Source organism: Chiloscyllium punctatum, chromosome 38 (genome assembly GCF_047496795.1).
Source record: "Chiloscyllium punctatum isolate Juve2018m chromosome 38, sChiPun1.3, whole genome shotgun sequence".
NCBI lineage: Eukaryota > Metazoa > Chordata > Chondrichthyes > Orectolobiformes > Hemiscylliidae > Chiloscyllium > Chiloscyllium punctatum.
The window spans coordinates 9,970,091-9,988,832 of NC_092776.1; the positions used below are offsets into that span (position 1 = coordinate 9,970,091).

Sequence of the window (18,742 nt, forward strand, 5' to 3'; positions counted from 1 at the left end):
ACTGGCATCTAAATACAACGAATCAAATCTGGAATTGAAAGCTAATCTCAGTGATATGAAACTAAACTCTGTTGTTGTAACAGTCCCACCTAGTTCACTGATGTCCTTCAGGGAAGGAAATCTGCCGTCCTTATTAGGTCTGGCCTACATGTGATTCCAGACTTATAGCAATGCAGTTGCCTCTTAACTGCCCTCTGAAAGCAACGGGAAACAACTTGGTTCAAGGGCAATTAGGGATGGGCAGCAAATGATGATAGCTCAGTGGTTAGCCCTGGTGCCTCACAGCTCTAGGCACCCGGGTTTGATCCCAGCCTCCACACTGTCTGTGTGGAGTTTGCACATTCCCCTAGTGTCCGTGTGAGTTGGTTTCCTCCCACAGTCCAAAGTTGTGCAGGTTAGGTGAATAAGCCATGTTAAATTGTCCATAATGTTCAGGGATGTATAGGTTAGATGCATTAGTCAGGGGTAAATGTAGAATAATAGAGCAGGGGAATGGGTCTGGGTGGGTTACTCTGCGGAGGGTCGGTGTGGACTTGTTGGGCCCAATGGCCTGTTTCCACACTGTGGGGATTCCATGTGATGGTTTTACCTCAAAACATAGCAGTGGAGATAGGCCATTCAGCCTATGAAATCTGCTTTCCCATTCAATGAGATCATGGCTGATCTGATAACTTTCAACCCTTACTTTCCTGCTTTTTCCCCATAACCCTCGATTCAATTTCTGGTTTTAAAAAGAGTGCCTGTCTCTCTCAGACTCGAATGTACCTTATGTAGAGCCAACTTGCGCATTCCCAGCACGGTATCTCCAAGGCAGCTCCTGTGGACTCAAACCAATGTTTAACCACCCGACTGGAAACCCTTTGCAGTTGGGAATCTCTCTGTTTCCCAGACTGATTCCTGGGATGGTGGGACTGGCCTGTGGAGAGAGAATGGATTGGTTAGGACCATATTCCCTGGAGTTAAAGAACAATGGGCCGGGGGTTCGCTGAGACCTCATAGAAACCTATAAAATTATAAGGGGAATTGACAGAGTAACCACAGGTCGGATGTTCCCGATGACTGGGGGTCCGGAACCAGGGGTCACAGTCTGAGAGTTACAGGATGGGCCACTTAGTACTAAGATGAGGAGAAATGTCTTTACCCAGAGAGTGGGTGAGCCTGTGGAATTCACTGCCACTGCCATAGTTGAGGCCAAAACAGCAAATGTATCAAGAAGGAATTAAACATAGCTCTTGTGGCTAAAGGGATCAAATGGGATGGGGGAGAAAGCAGGGACGGGCAGACTGAGTTAGATGATCAGCCATGATCATATTGAATGGAGGACTAGGCTTGAAGGGTTGAATGGCCTACTCCTACTCCTCCTCCTCTCCTGAGGAAAGACACCTGTGGGGGAGTTCTGGATTTCTGAGCTCCTCCCGCCCCTTCATAATCAAAATTCGCACACTACCCCTGAATGAGCCCCTGAATGTCAGCTGTGGTGTGGGCTAACAGTATCGTAAATCAAAATAAACTCAGCTTTTGTTAATTTGTCACTGATCAGCCCAGCTCTCAGATTGGCAATGAATGGCTGGAATAGTTTGGACCTTGGAGTGATACTGCGGATCCTGACACCTGGGGGCACTGTTGTTCAACTAATAATTTTAAAGATACCATCAGCTACATTTAGTTAGGGCTCAGGAATATTCAAGGGATCAATCTCACTCCGTCACAACTCTCTTACACCACTCCCCACAGTAATATCTAACTGGCTGCAGGGAATAATCTCACTTCATCAACCTATGAGACCCCAACAGGCTTTTCCTCTCCCCCACCCAAGCCCAGCTCTCTTTATTTCTTTCTCTCTCTTCTACTTGTCCTCCCTTCTGTCCTATCTGTTGTTCTTTTACCCTTCACTCAAGGAGGGAAGGTGATCCACACTGAGTAATGACACTGGTATGAACAGCTGATGTAGTCTGGATGGGCCAAATGGCCTCCTTCTGCATCTTAAGATGCATGCGATTCTTTAGAGAAAGAAGAGAATAATGAGAACTCATATCATCTTTCTCCCTCTGTTTTCTCTCTATTTCTTTATTCCTCCATCTTTCTCTCTCCAGTTTTGCTGCCCTCCCCACTGCTGTCAACTTCCCTTTCTCTCTAGTTATTAGATTCCCTGCAGCATGGAAACAGGCCCTTCGGCCCAACCAGTCCATACCGACCCTCCGAAGAGTAACCCACCCAGACCCATTTCCCTCTGACTAATGCACCTAACACTACGGGCAATTTAGCATGGCCAATTCACCTGACCTGCACATCTTTGGACTGTGGGAGGAAACCGGACCACCCGGAGGAAACCCACGCAGACAAAGGGAGAATGTGCAAACTCCACACAGACAGTCACCCAAGGCTGGAATCGAACCGGGGTCCCTGGTGCTGTGAGGCAGCAGTGCTAGCCACTGAGCCACCATAGGGTTTTATTGAGTGGAAGACTGGGATGGAGAGGCTGAATGGCCTACTCCATATTCATAGGTTCACTTCCAGCATCCCCTCTGTGTGAGAGGATGAGTAACATCCTCAGTTGTAAAGACTGTTTGAAAGTAGTTGGTACAAACCTCAGCCATGTCTTGGGACTTGCTGCCATGTCAGTCCCACACAAGCCTTCAGTGTTCACTGCTGCCTGCCATTTGTAGCAGAGTTGAGAAAGGTTCAGCTGATGAGATGGGCTTTAAAAGGACAGTTCAATTTCAGAGGTGGGCTGACAACTTTCAGGGAGGCAATGGTCTCGTGATATTATTTGCTGGACTATTAATCCAGAAGGTTAGCTAACGTTATGGGGAACTGGGTTCAAACACCACTATGGCAGATAGTGGAATTTGAATTCAATTAAAAAAAAGTTGGAATTAAGGGTCAAATGGTGACCATAAATTCATTGTTGATTGTCAGAAAATCCCATCTGGTTCACACATATCCTTTCGGGAAGGAAATCCGCCATCCTTATCTGGTCTGGCCTACATGTGACTCAAGACCCACAGCAATGTGGTTGACTCTTAACTAGCCTCTGGGCAATTGGGGACAAGCAATAAATGCTGGACTAGCCAGCAATGCCCACATCCCATAAGTAAATTTTAAAAATTTAATAAATGTCTCAATACTCTTTACAACAAGGTCTGACACTAGGTCACATACAGTGATATTTGTTCACATGACCAAAAGCTTGGGGTTGACAAAGTAGATTTTAAGAAGTTCTCAAGTGAGAGAAGAGGGACTTGAGAAGGTGGAGAGATTTAGGGAGGGAATTCCAAAGCTTGGGGACCAGGCAGCTGAAGGAACAGGCACCAATGGTGGGGCGAAAGCAATTGAAGGTGCACAAGAGGAGCACAGAGAACTCGGAGAGTTGTGGGGTCTGAGGACGTTAGAGAGGTGGGGAGGGGTGAAGTCATGGAGAGATTGGAAACCAGGGGTGAGGTTATTGAAATCAAGGACAGCAAACTCTTGGAGATGGAAGGAGAGAGCAGGGCAATGGGATTGGTTCCAAAGTCCTTCAGCAGAGAGCCACTATAGGCACATGTGCAGTATAGGCATCTGGTTGTGTGCTAAGGATCAGTAGCAATTCCTCTCTATCCCTGATTCCCTGTGCTGAACAAATGGTGGTGTAGTTGTGGAATACAGTTGGGAGCAGGCTTATAAATAGCACAGGAGCTGAATTGGTGGCCTCTGTGCAGTACGTGCTGCTGTGCAGGTTTGCAATGTGGTGTCACAACTAATTGACAACTTGGGACTTGTTAAATCTCAGCAGCATAGGCTCAGTCCATGTCCCTCCCAGCTTACTTCATGAAAAATATCATTAAAATTTGAGCGCAGCATTCATCAAAGCGCTGCTTTCTGTTGCTCTGTGGTCATTTAATTCAGGCGACGGAGTTTTGTTCAGGCACTGTCGAGAATATCAATCACACTCTGCTTGATGATCAATCTTTGTCTTATTGATGAGGCCTGGTTGGGCTTGGTTTCTGATCTGGAGTCCAGAGGGTGAACAAGTGACAGAAATCAGTTTGATTTAATTGTGTCTGTTTCAGTATCTTTGATCAAATTAATTGTGTGTGTGAGAATCCTGTGATTCCTCAGCCCTGTTCCTGAAATGATCGACTCACTTAGGCCATCGAAATGATTGCTCAGCTGACTTTTCAAAACCATGAAAACAGGGGGAATGGTGACTCCCAAAAGAGTTTGCTGATCCTGAGATGGTCTGTTTGTAGCTGGTTCTTAATTCTTAGGACTTTTCACCAGAAACATTTCATTAACCATGGGTATGTTCTATGTCAAACTAGTTACTTCTTGTTATTAAATCATTGTTGCTCTGTGTAATTTGGGTGGATCTGCCATAAACATTTCCTATTGCCCAATTCCTTTCAGAATTATCCAAATTTCAATGGGTTATTTTTGACGTGCGTCTGCTGGCAAATTCAGCATCAGATTTTCACATGACAGGGTCCACCAAAAGTATATGTGACTAATGAACATCTCAATGATGGTGATGGAAGGAAAATTATTGGGCCTGAGCAATGGTCTTCAAACTGATCACAGAATTATAGCTGTTCAGAAGGAGGACATTCGGCCCATTGTGTCTATAGCAATACTATCCTCTAGTGCTAATCTCCAGCCTTTTCCCCATACCATTTCCATCGAAATGATCATCCAATGTCCCTTTCCAGTGCCTCAACTGAATCTGCCTCCACCACATTTTCAGCCCATTCCCTAACCACTCGCTGCGTGAAGAAATGTTATCTCCCACAACCCTTGCTTCATTGGCGCATCGATGTCGTCTTGTTCTTTTCTCAGGAACAATCTGGACCCCATCCACTCTGTCCAGCCCCACTCATGATTTTGAAAACCTCTATCAGGACTTCCCTGTTGTTATGTTGGTCTGTGCCTCATTGCTTGGCCAGAGGTTACATTGACTCAGTGCAGGTGATTGTTCGCCGTGATACATTCAGCAGGATATTTGTACCTGATGTTGCAATGTTTATGTTAACTCCTGTATGATGTGGATCAGTAGTGCTGAAAGATTCAATAGATGTCTATTCCAGCTCCTGGTACATGCATGTACTGCAGTGACAGACAATGTAATGCCTGGGCCAAAACTAAACTATTTGGTTACGTATACATCCATCAGAGTGTCATGTTTCAAGTGGCCCCAGTTACGTGGAGTCTGAGATCCCTCTCCATTCATCAGTGATCTTCAGAGACTAAAATCGAAGACTTAAAGATTGCCTGGTGGTACAGAACTTGCCACATTGTCAAAGTTAGGACAGATTAACACAGCTGCATGAGTACCAAATTTCAAAGTGAAATAACTGCACAACAAGCGGGTATCCCATTAACCATGTCATCCTTTACTTACATGGCTACAGTGAATGGACTCTGACCAGCCAGCTCAGAGCCAGCCCCTCGACTGAGGAGAGTCACTGTTAACATATGTGTTTTGTAAACCCCACAGTAGCGCCCAACAGCGGCAGTGCTTATTTTTCCCCAGTACCCGTGTTGTGCGTGTGCAGGTGTAGAAGAAAATTCGAGTGCAGAAAACGTTATTCATATTCCATTCACCAGGAAGAAAAAAACCCACCCGAGTGGCCAGTGACAAGCCCTGCTCATCACAGAGCGATTACTGGATTAGTGGTGCTGGAAGAGCACAGCAGTTCAGGCAGCATCCAACGAGCAGCGAAATCAACGTTTCGGGCAAAAGTTTGCCCGAAACGTCGATTTCGCTGCTCGTTGGATGCTGCCTGAACTGCTGTGCTCTTCCAGCACCACTAATCCAGCATTTGGTTTTCAGCATCTGCAGTCATTGTTTTTACCTTCATCACAGCGCGATGCTGAGTGATCAAAAAGGTGAAGGAGAGGGCAGGGACTAAATCAAAATGGAATCAGAGGGAGAAATAAAACACTGCACATCCTGTTGCCTACCTCTCCCTGAAAATCTTGAGGGTGTTAGTCGACACCGCGTGCTCCTTTCTTTTTTTTTTGTTTCTTTTTCTTTTGCTTTCTTTTTATCTTCAGCGGTAGTGCTTATTTTTCCCCAGTACCTATGCCGTGTATGTGCAAGTGTCTGACTCAGTGAAGAACAACGTGTGTGTAAATCTTTATTTATTTTCCACCACCAGGAAGAAAGGAAACACCCGAGTGGCCAGTGACAAGCAGTGCCTTTCTCAGAGGGCACCTCTCCTGTTTACATCAGTCAGCCAGGGCTCCCTGATTGGCCCAGGTTAACAACCCCAATCAAGGATGTTGTAGTCAGTGAGATCCACCTGGCTTTTGTTCAAATCACTACACAAAGGAAACAACAGCTTAAGCTGCACTTTTAAAAAAAGGTGTTGCGTTTCCAACCAGTCTTTTCTCATGAAATATAAATTGTTGTTCCCTTTGAGACTTGACATCTGTCCTGACAAGTGAGAGATGAAAATCTTCAACTGCCTATTGTTCATCTGGACTGAAGGTGCAGAGCTTTGACTCCCCTGAGATTAAAGAGTTTCTATGTGTTACAAGCTGATTTGATGGTTTAGAGCCTTTCAGAGTCTGTAAGATGCCACCAAAAATCCTGTCTGCCTCACCCTTCTTACTGTTATTAAAAAAAACACTCTTCCATTATCTGAATTAGAATTAGGTTTATTGTCACTTGTACCCTCACAGTGCCAGCTCAGGTACAAATCTTAGATACAAAATAGAGAAATAAAGATGAAACAAATGACATTACAGTGATTCATGGTATACATTAGAAAGTAAGACAAAGTTAAAAAGGATAAACATTACAGTCGGATAAACAAATTGCAGATAAACATTACATTGCAGTAGGTCACCGTGGGAGCCTTCCACAAGTAGTCTGACTCAGCTCGCAAACCACTGATCGCCTGTGCCAGAACCCAATCCACCAACTGTCCCTGCTCCGCTCCAGACCTCCAACCTACTCCTCTCCGGTTCTCATCCTGCTCCACCACAGGACTCCAACCCATTCCAGGTCTTAAACACTCTGCTGCAGGCCTCCAGCCCACTCTGGGCCTCCAGCCCTCTCCACTCAGGATCTCCAGCCCACTCTGTTCCACTCCGGGCCTCAGCCTGCTCTGCTCCAGGTCTGTAGCCCATTCTGGTCCACTCTGGGCCTCCAGCCTGTTCTGCTCTGGGCCTCCAACCCGCAATGCTCCACTCTGGGCCTCCAGCCCATTCTGGGCATTAGCCATTTCCAAGATAAAGTTTATTTAAAAAAAAACATTTTAACATCTTTGGAAAAAAAGAGAGGAAAGTGAAGAAAGAAAAAGTGGGTAGACAGATGAGCTCTGGGCTGAGGAGCCTGGATGCTGCCTACTCTGCAGTCACCATCTTGGAATCTGCTTTCCCTTTCCTGATGTCTTGGAAAACAATGTTGTGGGATGTGGTGACTGTCCCTTCCTCACATCTGCACCTCCTGATGCTGCCTGGCTTGCTGTGTTCCTCCAGCCTCCTGCCTGTCCCTCCTGATGCTGCCTGGCTTGCTGTGTTCCTCCAGCCTCCTGCTTGTCTCCTTTGGATTCCAGCATCTGCAGTTTTTGTGTCTCTTCCCCACTATCGGCAGCCGGAAGCACTCCTTTAGAGGAGGATCCCACTTTCCCCCAAACACCTGCCATCCTGTTTCCAGTGAGTGAAGGACTTGGGTCCACTGGCTGGTCCATCGGATAACTGAGAGTTGGCAATGCCAGGGACAAGCTGTAGCTCCCTCACTAACGTGCTTGGAATTGTTTATAGTGCTGGGCATGAGCCGAGAAACCATTAAGTCAGTGCATTGTGGCGAAGTAAAATTTTAATCATGAATCACAAAGCAAAAACATTTTATTCGCACCGTCAGACTGATGGAACTCTGTTTGGTTGTGTCTGATTTCCTTTATCATAACATTGGCATTTATCAACTGAGACCGAAAACCAAGTCAGTCTCACCTGAAAGGAAGATTGACGTGTTCTTAATACTCTTTCAATAACTAATTTCCAGGATTAATGTGATTAATTTTCGCTTTGTCTATGCAGCAGAAGTGTGTGTATTTTTTCGGGAGTAATTACCTGCAGATAATCGAGCAGTCTCTGAAATTAGAATCTTACAGCTCAGGAGCAGGCTCTTTCAGGTTTGCGATAGGAAGAAGGGGACTTGACTCAGAGGGCACACGCATTAGTACAGAGGGAATAGTGAGCTGCTCCGTTTGGATGTGTTCCACCTCAATTGGCTGAGTGTCTGACCAATCGGTGTATGGGGACTGTATACACGGCTTTAAACTGACTGTCGGGTGAAACTTAGAAAGCAGGAGTAGGGTAGGCCATTAATTCTTTTGAGTCTGCTACCCCTTTCATTATGATCATTTGATTTGATTGATTGTAGTCACATGTACCTAAGTACAGTGAAAAGATTTGTTTTGCGAGCATACAGGCAGATCATAGGAAATACAAATCATAGGGAGCTTAGAGTGAGGCGTACGGGTTACAACTGCACAGAAGATGCACAAAGCAAAATTAACATTATATGAAGTTTGGGACCCCATCCAGCATAGAGACGTACAGCATGGAAACAGACCCTTCGGTCCAACCCGTCCATACCGACCGGATATCCCAGCCCAATCTAGTCCCACCTGCCAGCACCCAGCCCATATCCCTCCAAACCCTTCCTATTCACATACCCATGATTTGGATGCGAGCATAAGAGGTACAGTTAGCAAGTTTGCAGATGACACCAAAATTGGAGGTGTGGTGGACAGCGAAGAGGGTTACCTCAGATTACAACAAGATCTGGACCAGATGAGCTAATGGGCTGAGAGGTGGCAGATGGAGTTTAATTCAGATAAATGTGAGGTGCTGCATTTTGGGAAAGCAAACCTTAACAGGACTTATACACTTAATGGTAAGGCCCTAGGGAGTGTTGCTGAAAAAAGAGACTTTGGAGTGCAGGTTCATAGCTCCTTGAAAGTGGAGTCGCAGGTAGATAGGATAGTGAAGAAGACGTTTGGTATGCTTTCCTTTATTGGTCAGAGTATTGAGTACATGAGGTGGGAGGTCATGTTGCGGCTGTACAGTACATTGGTTTGGCCACTGTTGGAACATTGTGTGCAATTCTGGTCTCCTTCCTATCGGAAAGATGTTGTGAAACTTGAAAGAGTTCAGAAAAGATTTACAAGGATGTTGCCAGGGTTGGAGGATTTGAGCTACAGGGAGAGGCTGAACAGGCTGGGGCTATTTTCCCTGTAGTCTAATAACAGCAGGGAAGAAGCTGTTCTTGAACCTGTCGTTGCGTGTGTTCAAGCTTCTGTATTTTCTGCCTGACAGAAGAGGTGATGATGAGGTAGTTAGCTTTGCCGAGTTGCTGGGTTACGGTGCTAGGTAACATGAGACCTCTGCATGATAACCCACCAACTACCTCATCTACAACCTGAGCAACAGATCTTCACCAAAATGTTAAAGGGGTGATCATGGCTAATTGTCCAACTTAACAATCTGTTTCCAATTTCTCCCCATGCCCCTTTGATCCCTTTAGCCTATATCTAACTCCTTCTTGACAGCATTCAAAGTTTTGGCCTGGACCACTTTCTATGGCAGAGAATTCCACAGGCTCCCCACTCCCTGGACGAAGAAATGTCTCCTCCTCTCAATCCTAAATGGCCCACCTCATCTCCTTTGATGATGACCTTTGGTTCTGGACTCCCTGGTTATCGGGAATGTCTTTCCCCAGTCTAGTCCTGTTAGAATTTTATAGGTTTCTATGAGATTCCTTCTCCATTCTTTTGAATTCAAGTGAATATAGTTCTAACCAATTCAACCTCTCCTCATACGTCAGTCCTGCCATCCCATTGTTCTGGTAAACCTCTATTGCACCCCCTCTATAGCAAGGACTCTAAAACTGTACACAACATTCCGGATGTGGTCTTAACAAGGTCCTGGACAATTGCAGCAAGCCATCGTTGTTCCTGTCTCAGAATCCTCTTGCTGTGAATACCAGCGTGCCACTTGCCTTCTTCACCACCTGCTGCAGGTGCATTGCTGACTTGCAGTGACTGGTGTATAAGAACACTTTGGTCACATTGTGCATTCCCCTCTCTCAGCTTACATCTTTCAGATAATAATCTGTCTCTCTCTTTTTGCTACTCAACTGGATACCCTCCCCTTTATCCACTTTATAAGACCATAGGAGCAGAAATTAAGCCATTCAGCCCATTGAGTCTGCTCCACCATTCAATTGGGGCTGTTAGGTTTTTCAACCCCATTCTCCCACTTTCTCCCCGTAACCTTTGGTCCCCTTGACAATCCATCTCTCTTTGAAATATACTCCGTGACTTAGCCCCCACAGCCTTCCGTGGCAATGAATACTACACAGTCACCATTCTCTGGCTGAAGAGGCTTTTCCTTATCTCTATTCTAAGGGTCTTCCCTTTACTCAGGCTGTGCCCTTGGTCCTTGTCTCTTCTGTCAATGGAAACATCTTCCCAATGTCCACTTTGTCCAGGCCATTTGGTATTCCATAAGTTTCAATTAGATTCCCCCCTCATCCTTCTAAACTCTATTGAATATAGACCCAGAGTCCTCAAACATTTCTGTTATGTTATACAACCCTAATGGGCAGTGCTCATACTTTATTTGCTTAAGTAGTCAGATGGGTCATCTGGTGATGGGTTCTTAGGGTTGTTAGAAGTTCAAGATTTAGATGTAATTGTCACATGTACTCAAGTACAGGATTACAGTAAAAAATGTCAAATGCCGTCACACACACACCCACCTTAGGTACAAAGATATAAAAAAAAACTCTGGTGCAAACTGGTAAGAACATATAAGAACATAAGAACGAGGAGCAGGAGTAGGCCTTCCGGCCCTTCGAGCCTGCCCCACCACTCAATAAGATCATGGCTGATCTTTTAGTGGGCTCAGCTCCACTTACCCACCCTCTCACCCTATCCCTTAATTCCTTTATTTTTCAAAAATAAACCTTAGCTTTAAAAATGTTTACTGAAATAGCGTCAACTACTTCTCTAGGCAGGGAATTCCATAGATTCACAACCCTCTGGGTGAAGAAGTTCCTTCTCAGTTCCGTTTGAAACCTGCTCCCTCTAATCTTGAGGCCATACCCTCTTGTCCTAGTCTCACCCACCAGTGGAAACATCCTCTCTATTTCTATTTTATTGATTCCCTTCATAATTTTATATGTTTCTATAAGATCCCCCTCATTCTTCTGAATTCCAATGAATATAATCCCAGTCTCCTCAGCCTCTCCTCATCAGCCAGCCCCCTCAACTCCAGAACCAACCTAGTGAACCTCCTCTGTACCCCCTCCAGTGCCAGTACATCATTTCTCAAGTAAGGAGACCAAAACTGCACACAGTACTCCAGGTGTGGCCTCACCAGCACCTTGTACAGCTGCAACATAACCTCCCTGCTTTTAAACTCAATCCCTTTAAAAGGTTAAGTATTACCTTTATGGAATAAATAGAAAAATAAAGAAATAAGCTAATAGTTTACATTGAAGTCCTTAATATAAACTGGAAAAATGAAGGAGTAATGTTAAAAGTTCAGCATCCTTTGATGAGTGCTTGCTGGGGCTTCAACCTCCTCCACTTAGCTCGCTTATCACTCATTATAGTGCAGTGGTACCGTCCCCCTCCTCTGACTCAGAAGGTCGGGTTCACGTCCCTCCTGCCCCAGACATGGTCCAACGCGTGTGTGTGCTTCTGTGATTTCTCTCAATGGGTGAGAATGCTTGGCGAAATGCCACAAACTGGAATGAGGAGAGCTCAGTTGAGCAGCACCCAGACTCCGGCGTTAGTTTCAGAGATTTCCGTTTGTGTTGTGGTGTGCGGAGGAGCTTGTTCGAGGTGAGAACCAATACGGCTCCAAAGTGAGCCAGAGGGTCCTGGGGAATCCAGTCTTTGCTCTAAACTGCAACTTTGGTTCAAAGTGAGGTGAGCTGATGATTGAAGAGGAGATGTGGCCTCTGCTAAGTGATGGCTTGTTGGTTTGCTGCACTGCCTGCATTTCTGGGCAGCGTTTGGGGGCTCTATATTGACCCAAGCTGCACGATAACTCGGTCCAGGATCCTCCCGAATCTGATCCGTGTTAGCAACACCAAACAGCCTCTCACTCCTTTCACACTCCCCATTGATCACTATGACGATGCTGCTCCTTTAACAAGGTTAGGTTGTCCTTGGTTTTGTCTTCAATGGGGTCATAAATGGATAGATTCCGAAATGTCTGGGTTTATTTACTTGAAGAAGCTTTTAAGTCTTTAAACAAACCCTTGTACAATGGAAGGAGAGTGGCCAGTTCTCCCAGCTCAGGTTTTCTCTACTTTAGTTTGGTTTTAGTATTCTGGCTGTTCAGAGCTGCTGGTCAGTTTGAGGCTGCTGGTCAAAGAAACGGCTCCATGGAAGAAGATGTTCCATGCTGAATCGCTCTGACATCTCTCTCTCTCCTGTAGGACCCTGTGTTTGATTGTACCTGTTTTTGCCAAGGGATGTTTATGGGGATTGTTGCAGGAATTTGGAACAGCATCATTAAATTGGGATAATCTGTTGGGTTTTCAGATAAGTTAAATTATTCTGTATTCTGTTCTCTTTTGTTTGTGTTTCATTTGGTATTCTTCTAAATACATTCTGTTTTGTTTAAAACGAAGTGGTTGAGCCAGCTGCATCACTCCTGGACTATCCACTCTACACCCACTTAAAACAACTCGCAAAGTTAGAGTCTGGCCTACCTTCTTGAAATGTTTTGAGGGGGTCTGGCCTGGTCCGTAACACCACTCAGGAGTGGAGTATTATAATTCCTTTCCCTAAATCCAGTATTACTGGAGTCGTAGAGATGCTTAGCGTGGAAACAGACCCTTTGGTCCAACCCGTCCATCCTGACCAGATATCCTAAATTAATCTAGTTCCATTCGCCAGCACTTGGCCCATATCCCCCTAAACCCCTCCTCTTCACTTACCCATCCAGATGCCTTTTAAATGTTGTAATTGTACCAGCCTCCACCACTTCCTCTGGCAACTCATTCCATACACACACCACCCTCTGTGTGAAAAAGTTATCCCTCGGGTCCCTAATAAATCTTACCCCCTCTCCTTTAACCTATGCCCTCTAGTTCTGGACTCCCTCAACCCAAGGAAACGATATTGTCTCGTTACCCTATCCATACCCCCTCATGATTTTATAAACCCCTATAAGGTCACCCCTCAGCCTCCAATGCTCCAGGAAAAACAGCCCCAGCCTGTTCAGCCTCTCCCTGTAGTTCAAATCCTCCAACCCTGGCAGCATCCTTGTAAATCTTTTCTGAACCCTTTCAAGTTTCACAACATCCTTCTGATAGCAGGGAGACCAGAATTGCACGCAATATTCCAAAAGTAGTCGAACCGATGTCCAGTATAGACACAACATGACCTCCCAACTGCTATACTCAATACTCTGACCAATAAAGGAAAGCATACTAAATGCCTTCTTCACTATCCTATCTACCTGCAAGTCTACTACTAAAACTGATGAAAACATGAGTTTCCCAGGCAGTCAACATTGAATGGTTAGAGGTCATTAGGAAGTTGTTTGGCCCATTGAGCCCATGCCAACACTCTGCAAGAGCAGTCCTGCTACTTCTACTTCTCCCCTTGCCCCTTACCTTTCCTCCAGAGCGCTGCACTCTTTTTCTTTTCAAATGAAAATCCTGAATTCCATTCCAAAAGCTCCAGTTGAATCTGCTGTCTTTCCACCCAGTCCGTTCCAGCTCCTGGCTACTCACTCTGTTATAAAAAATAATCCATGACTTGGAGGAGCTGGTGGTGGACTGGGGTGGACAAAGTTAAAAATCATCGAGGAGAAAGTGAGGACTGCAGATGCTGGAGATCAGAGCTGAAAATGTGTTGCTGGAAAAGTGCAGCAGGTCAGGCAGCATCCAAGGAGCAGGAGAATCGACGTTTCGGGCATGAGCCCTTCTCCAGGAATGATGATTCCTGAAGAAGGGCTCATGCCCGAAACGTCGATTCTCCTGCTCCTTGGATGCTGCCTGACCTGCTGCGCTTTTCCGGCAACACATTTTCAGCAAAGTTAAAAATCACACAACACCAGGTTATAGTCCAACCAGTTTATTTGGAATCACTAGTTCTTGGAGCGTTGCTACTTCATCTGGTGGCTGTGGAGGAAGATCATAAGACAAAGAATTTATAGCAAAAGATTACAGTCCTATGCAACTGAAGCGATATATTGAACAAAGCTAGATTGCTGTTGGGAGTGTATTGCTGGAAAAGCACAGCAGGTCAGGCAGCATCCGAGGAGCAGGAACATCGATGCTTCTAGCTGGAGCCCTTCATCAGAGGCCTCATTCCTGATGAAGGGCTCCGGCCTGCAACGTTGATTTTCCTGTTCCTATCTGATATCTGATATCTGATCTCTCATATCTGATCTCCAGCATCTGCAGCCCTCACTGAAACCTAGATAGCTGTTAAGAAGGTTTTCCTCCTGTCATCTCTGGTTCTTTTGTCAGTCACCTTTAGTCTGGGTCCGGTGGTTCTTAACCCAGTGGCCATTAGAAACATCTTCTCCTTACCTCCTCTGCTTAGATTTCTTGTAATTTGAAAGACCTCTTGTTCAATAAATGCAAGATGTTGCATTTGGTAAAACAAACAAGGGCAGGACTTACACAATTAAAAGTAGCCCCTTGCATAGTGTTGTAGAACAGAGAGCTCAGATACATAATTGTTTGAAGTTTGCATCACATACAGACTGGGTGCTTGAGAAGGCACTTAGCACACCTGCCTGCATTGCTCAGACCTTTGAGTTTCAGAGTTGGAACGTCATGTTGAGGTTGTTCAGGATGTTGATGAGGCCTCTTCTGGAATACTGTGTCCAGTCCTGGTCACCCTGTTATAGGAGGGATGGTATTAAACTGGAGAGGGTTCAGAAGAGACTTACTTCACCTGATGAAGGAGTAGCACTCCAAAAGCTTGTGATTTCAAATGAAGCTGTTGGGTTATAACCTGGTGCTGTGGAATTTCTGATTCTGTCCACAGAAGCTTCCAATTATTTCTAAAACTTTCTGTTTCGGTTTGAATTTCTGAATCCTTGGTATGATGTAAAATCAGGCCAAACATATTTTTAGGTTTCAGCATTTCTTGGACTCTTGAATTACCTGAGCAGTGCCTTCTGGGGCACCCATTCTCCATTGAAATATAAATTTTCATTACCTTTCCTCAACATTACAATATGTTAATGATCCAGATGTAGATGTATGTTAATGATCCAGATCTTGGTTTGTACGGAGAAATTTCAAAGTTTGCAGATGCCTCAAAACTTGGAAGAATTGTAACCCATGAGGAGAAAAATGTGGAACTCCAAAGGAAATAGGCAAAGTTGGAAGAGTAGGCAGAAGAATTTCAATGCAAAGAAGTGAGAGATAATGCACTTTGTTAAGAAGAACTTTGAAAGACAATGTAAGATAGAATGCATAATCCAAAGAGGACTGCAGGAACAGAGGGACCTGGATATATCCATGCATAGACCATTGGAAGTGGCAGGACAAGTAACGAGAACAGTTAGTAAAGCATTCAGCATCCTCAACTTTATTACTAGGGACTGTTACAATACTATGTCTTTAAGAAGTGTATTTTGTCCTGGGTGTTTTTATGAAGAAAGGTTGGGAGAAGAGCCAATTGGAGTAGTCAGAGCCAATACAATAAACTGTTTGTGCAGCTTTGGGGTTTTTTTTGGTAGGAACAATAGAAGCAGCCTGAATGGGTGGGATAAAGCTCCTACAGAAATAGGATGTTTAGTTTTAGTTTTTCAGTGCCAGTTGCTGGGTTTGAAAGTAATCTCTCCCTGCTATTTTCTCTCTCTCTCTCTGTCTGTCTCTCTCTCTCTCTCTCTATCTCTCTGTCTGTCTCTCTTTCCCAGAGTTTTCCCTTAATATTTGTCCTCCTAGACTGGAGAGCTACATCTAGTTTACTGAATTTGCCTTTGTCAAGTTTGTCTTTCTGGGATGTTACTGTATTGGAACAGTTACTGTTTAGTAATTAAATAATCTATTATTCTGTTAAGTTTTCCAACCGAGTTAAGTTATTCCACTTTCATTTTCCTTCTGTTGCTTTTTAAGTAGAGTATATAAATAAAGTGTCTACTGCTTCAAGACTGACAGTTTGACCAATTGCATCTGGAACGCAACACCTGGCACTTACCTTTAAAATAAAAAAAGGGACTAGGATATCTTCTTAATATATTTTGAGGGGGTTTGGTCTGATCCATAACTGGGTGTAGAGTGCAAGAACAAGGAGGTGACGTTGAACTTGTATAAGACACTTGTTAGATATATTGTTGAAGGTACCACATTATAGGAAGGATGTGAACACATTGGAGAGAGTTGTTTATAAGAACGGTTCCAGCAATGAGAAACTTCGGGGTGACGAGGACAGACTGAAGGCGCTGGGACTGTTCCCTTGGAGAGATGAAGGCTGACAGGAGATCAGGTAGAGATTTCCAGCATCATGAGCGGGCTTCACAAAGTAGATAGGGAGATATTCCCACTGTTAAAAGGGACATGAAGGCGAGAGGAATACATTTAAAAAGGTGTGCAAAAGCAGCAAGGGTGATGTGAGGAAAATAAAAAACTTTTTGTTAAGGTCTGGAATGCACTATCTGGAAATATGGTGGAGGCAGTTTCAATTGATGCATTCAAGAGAGTATGGGATGATTATTTGGATATAGGTAGTGTACAGTCATGTGAGGAGAAGGCAGAAAATTAGCCATAGGGGATAGAACCAGTGCAGGGATGATGGGCTGAAGGGTCTTCTCCTGTGCTGTAACAATGCTGTGATTCTGAGTAACTTTTTGCTAGGATGCCTGCTGTATGGTTTCTAAATAAAATTGTTGCTGCATGTGCAGGTATTTTGGAAATCGATCCTATTGCTATGACAGACTTCGCAAGTACAATCTCGCACTAGAAGATGCTGAAACCTCCATCAGACTCGCTGATGACTGGCCGAAAGGTTATTTCCGAAAGGGAAGAGCACTCGTTGGAATAAAGGTGAATGTATTCACCCACCACAGACGCTGACAGCTCATTGATCCACTCTAGATTTTGTATGTTCTTTCCCTGCGTCTGTTTCATATCCTTTTACTAATCATTTGTTACACAATGAATCAGTGCCAGAGGTTGGGAGTGTGGGTAGCTAAATGGCAGGAATGTGGGATGTGGAGGGGGTGTATAATCAAGAGGAAGATGAACATTTAAGATGGGATGGAGAGGGGTGTTAGATGGGGCTGGAAGGGGTTCCTCAAGATTTGTTAATTTAATTTAACTTCAAATTTCACAACATGGTGCTCTCTCCTGGTCTGTTCTGTGATGATAACCATTCTGCTACAAATATAGAAGCACGTGTCTGAGTCGGTGAAAGACTTGACCTGGACACTGGATGAGCAACAAATGAGCAATTTAGTTGAATCATCCTCAAACTGTGCTCCTTGTTAGTGGTTAGAATCACAAAGGATTTTGATAAATTAATAAAGTGAGTCTACCTCCAAAAGCTGAAGGTAACTTGTGAAAGAACCACACCTAAGAAAGCCAAAGCAGTGAATAGTCTTATGGGGTCCAGACTCAGTCATAGACTTCGAAAGGGATTTAGAGTCATAGAGATACACAGCACAGATTCAGATCCCTTGGTCCAACTCGTCCATGCCAACCAGATATCCTAAATAAATCTAGTCCCATTTGCTAGCATTTGACCTGTATCCCTCTAAAGGTAAAAACAATGACTGCAGATGCTGAAAACCAAATACTGGATTAGTGGTGCTGGAAGAGCACAGCAGTTCAGGCAGCATCCAACGAGCAGCGAATTCGCTGCTCGTTGGATGCTGCCTGAACTGCTGTGCTCTTCCAGCACCACTAATCCTGTATCCCTCTAAATCCTTCCTGTTCATGTACCCATCAAGATGTCTTTTTAATGTTATAATTGCTGTTCACAAGAGCTGACACACGCTTAATGATCTTCTTCTATCCCCCTCCCTCAAGGTAGCAGGGAGGCTCAATGGTTAGCATTGCTGCCTCACAGCGCCAAGGACCTGGGTTCGATTTCACCCTCGGGTGACTGTCTGTGTGGAGTTTGCCCGTTCTCCCCGTGTCTGCGTGGATTTCCTCTGGGTGCTCTGGTTTCCTCCCACAGTCCAAAGATGTGCAGATTAGGTGGATTAGCCATGGGAAATTACCCATAGTGTTCAGGGATATGCGGGCTAGGTGGGTTAGCAGGGAGAAATGCAGAGTAGGGGGCTGGGTGGAACTCTCTTCGAAGATCGGTGTAGACTCAATGGTCTGCTTCCACACACTAGGGATTCTATAATTCTACTATTATTGAGACATACAGCAAAGTACAGGTCCTTCTGTCATTGCTGATGAAGGACTTATGCCTGTAACGTCAACTGTCCTGCTCCTCAGATAGGGTCATAGTCATAGAGATGTACAGCATGGAAACAGACCCTACGCTCTAACCCGTCCATGCCGACCAGATATCCCAACCCAATCTAGTCCCACCTGCCAGCACCCGGCCCATATCCCTCCAAACCCTTCCTATTCATATACCCATCCTGTTGCCTTTTAAATGGCGCAATTGTACCAGCCTCCACCACTTCCTCTGGTAGCTCATTCCATACACGTACCACCCTCTGCAGGAAAATGTTGCCCCTTAGGTCTCTTTTATATCTTTCCCCTCTCACCCTAAACCTGTGCCCTCTAGTTCTGGACTCCCCCGCCCCA

General features: G+C 44.8%; 1 protein-coding gene across 3 annotated transcripts in view; it reads left to right on the top strand.

Annotated features, from left to right (window-relative positions):
- Positions 1-18,742, top strand: part of LOC140463333 (uncharacterized) — a 150,830-nt gene that overhangs the window by 92,087 nt on the left and 40,001 nt on the right. For all 3 annotated transcript variants that reach the window (XR_011954659.1, XM_072557139.1, XM_072557140.1), the window contains exon 9: positions 16,879-17,020. Coding sequence is in view for 2 of the 3 variants with exons in the window: in XM_072557139.1 (XP_072413240.1) it covers positions 16,879-17,020 (142 nt within the window). In the remaining variant the exon portion in view is untranslated. The remainder of the gene's footprint in view (positions 1-16,878; positions 17,021-18,742) is intronic.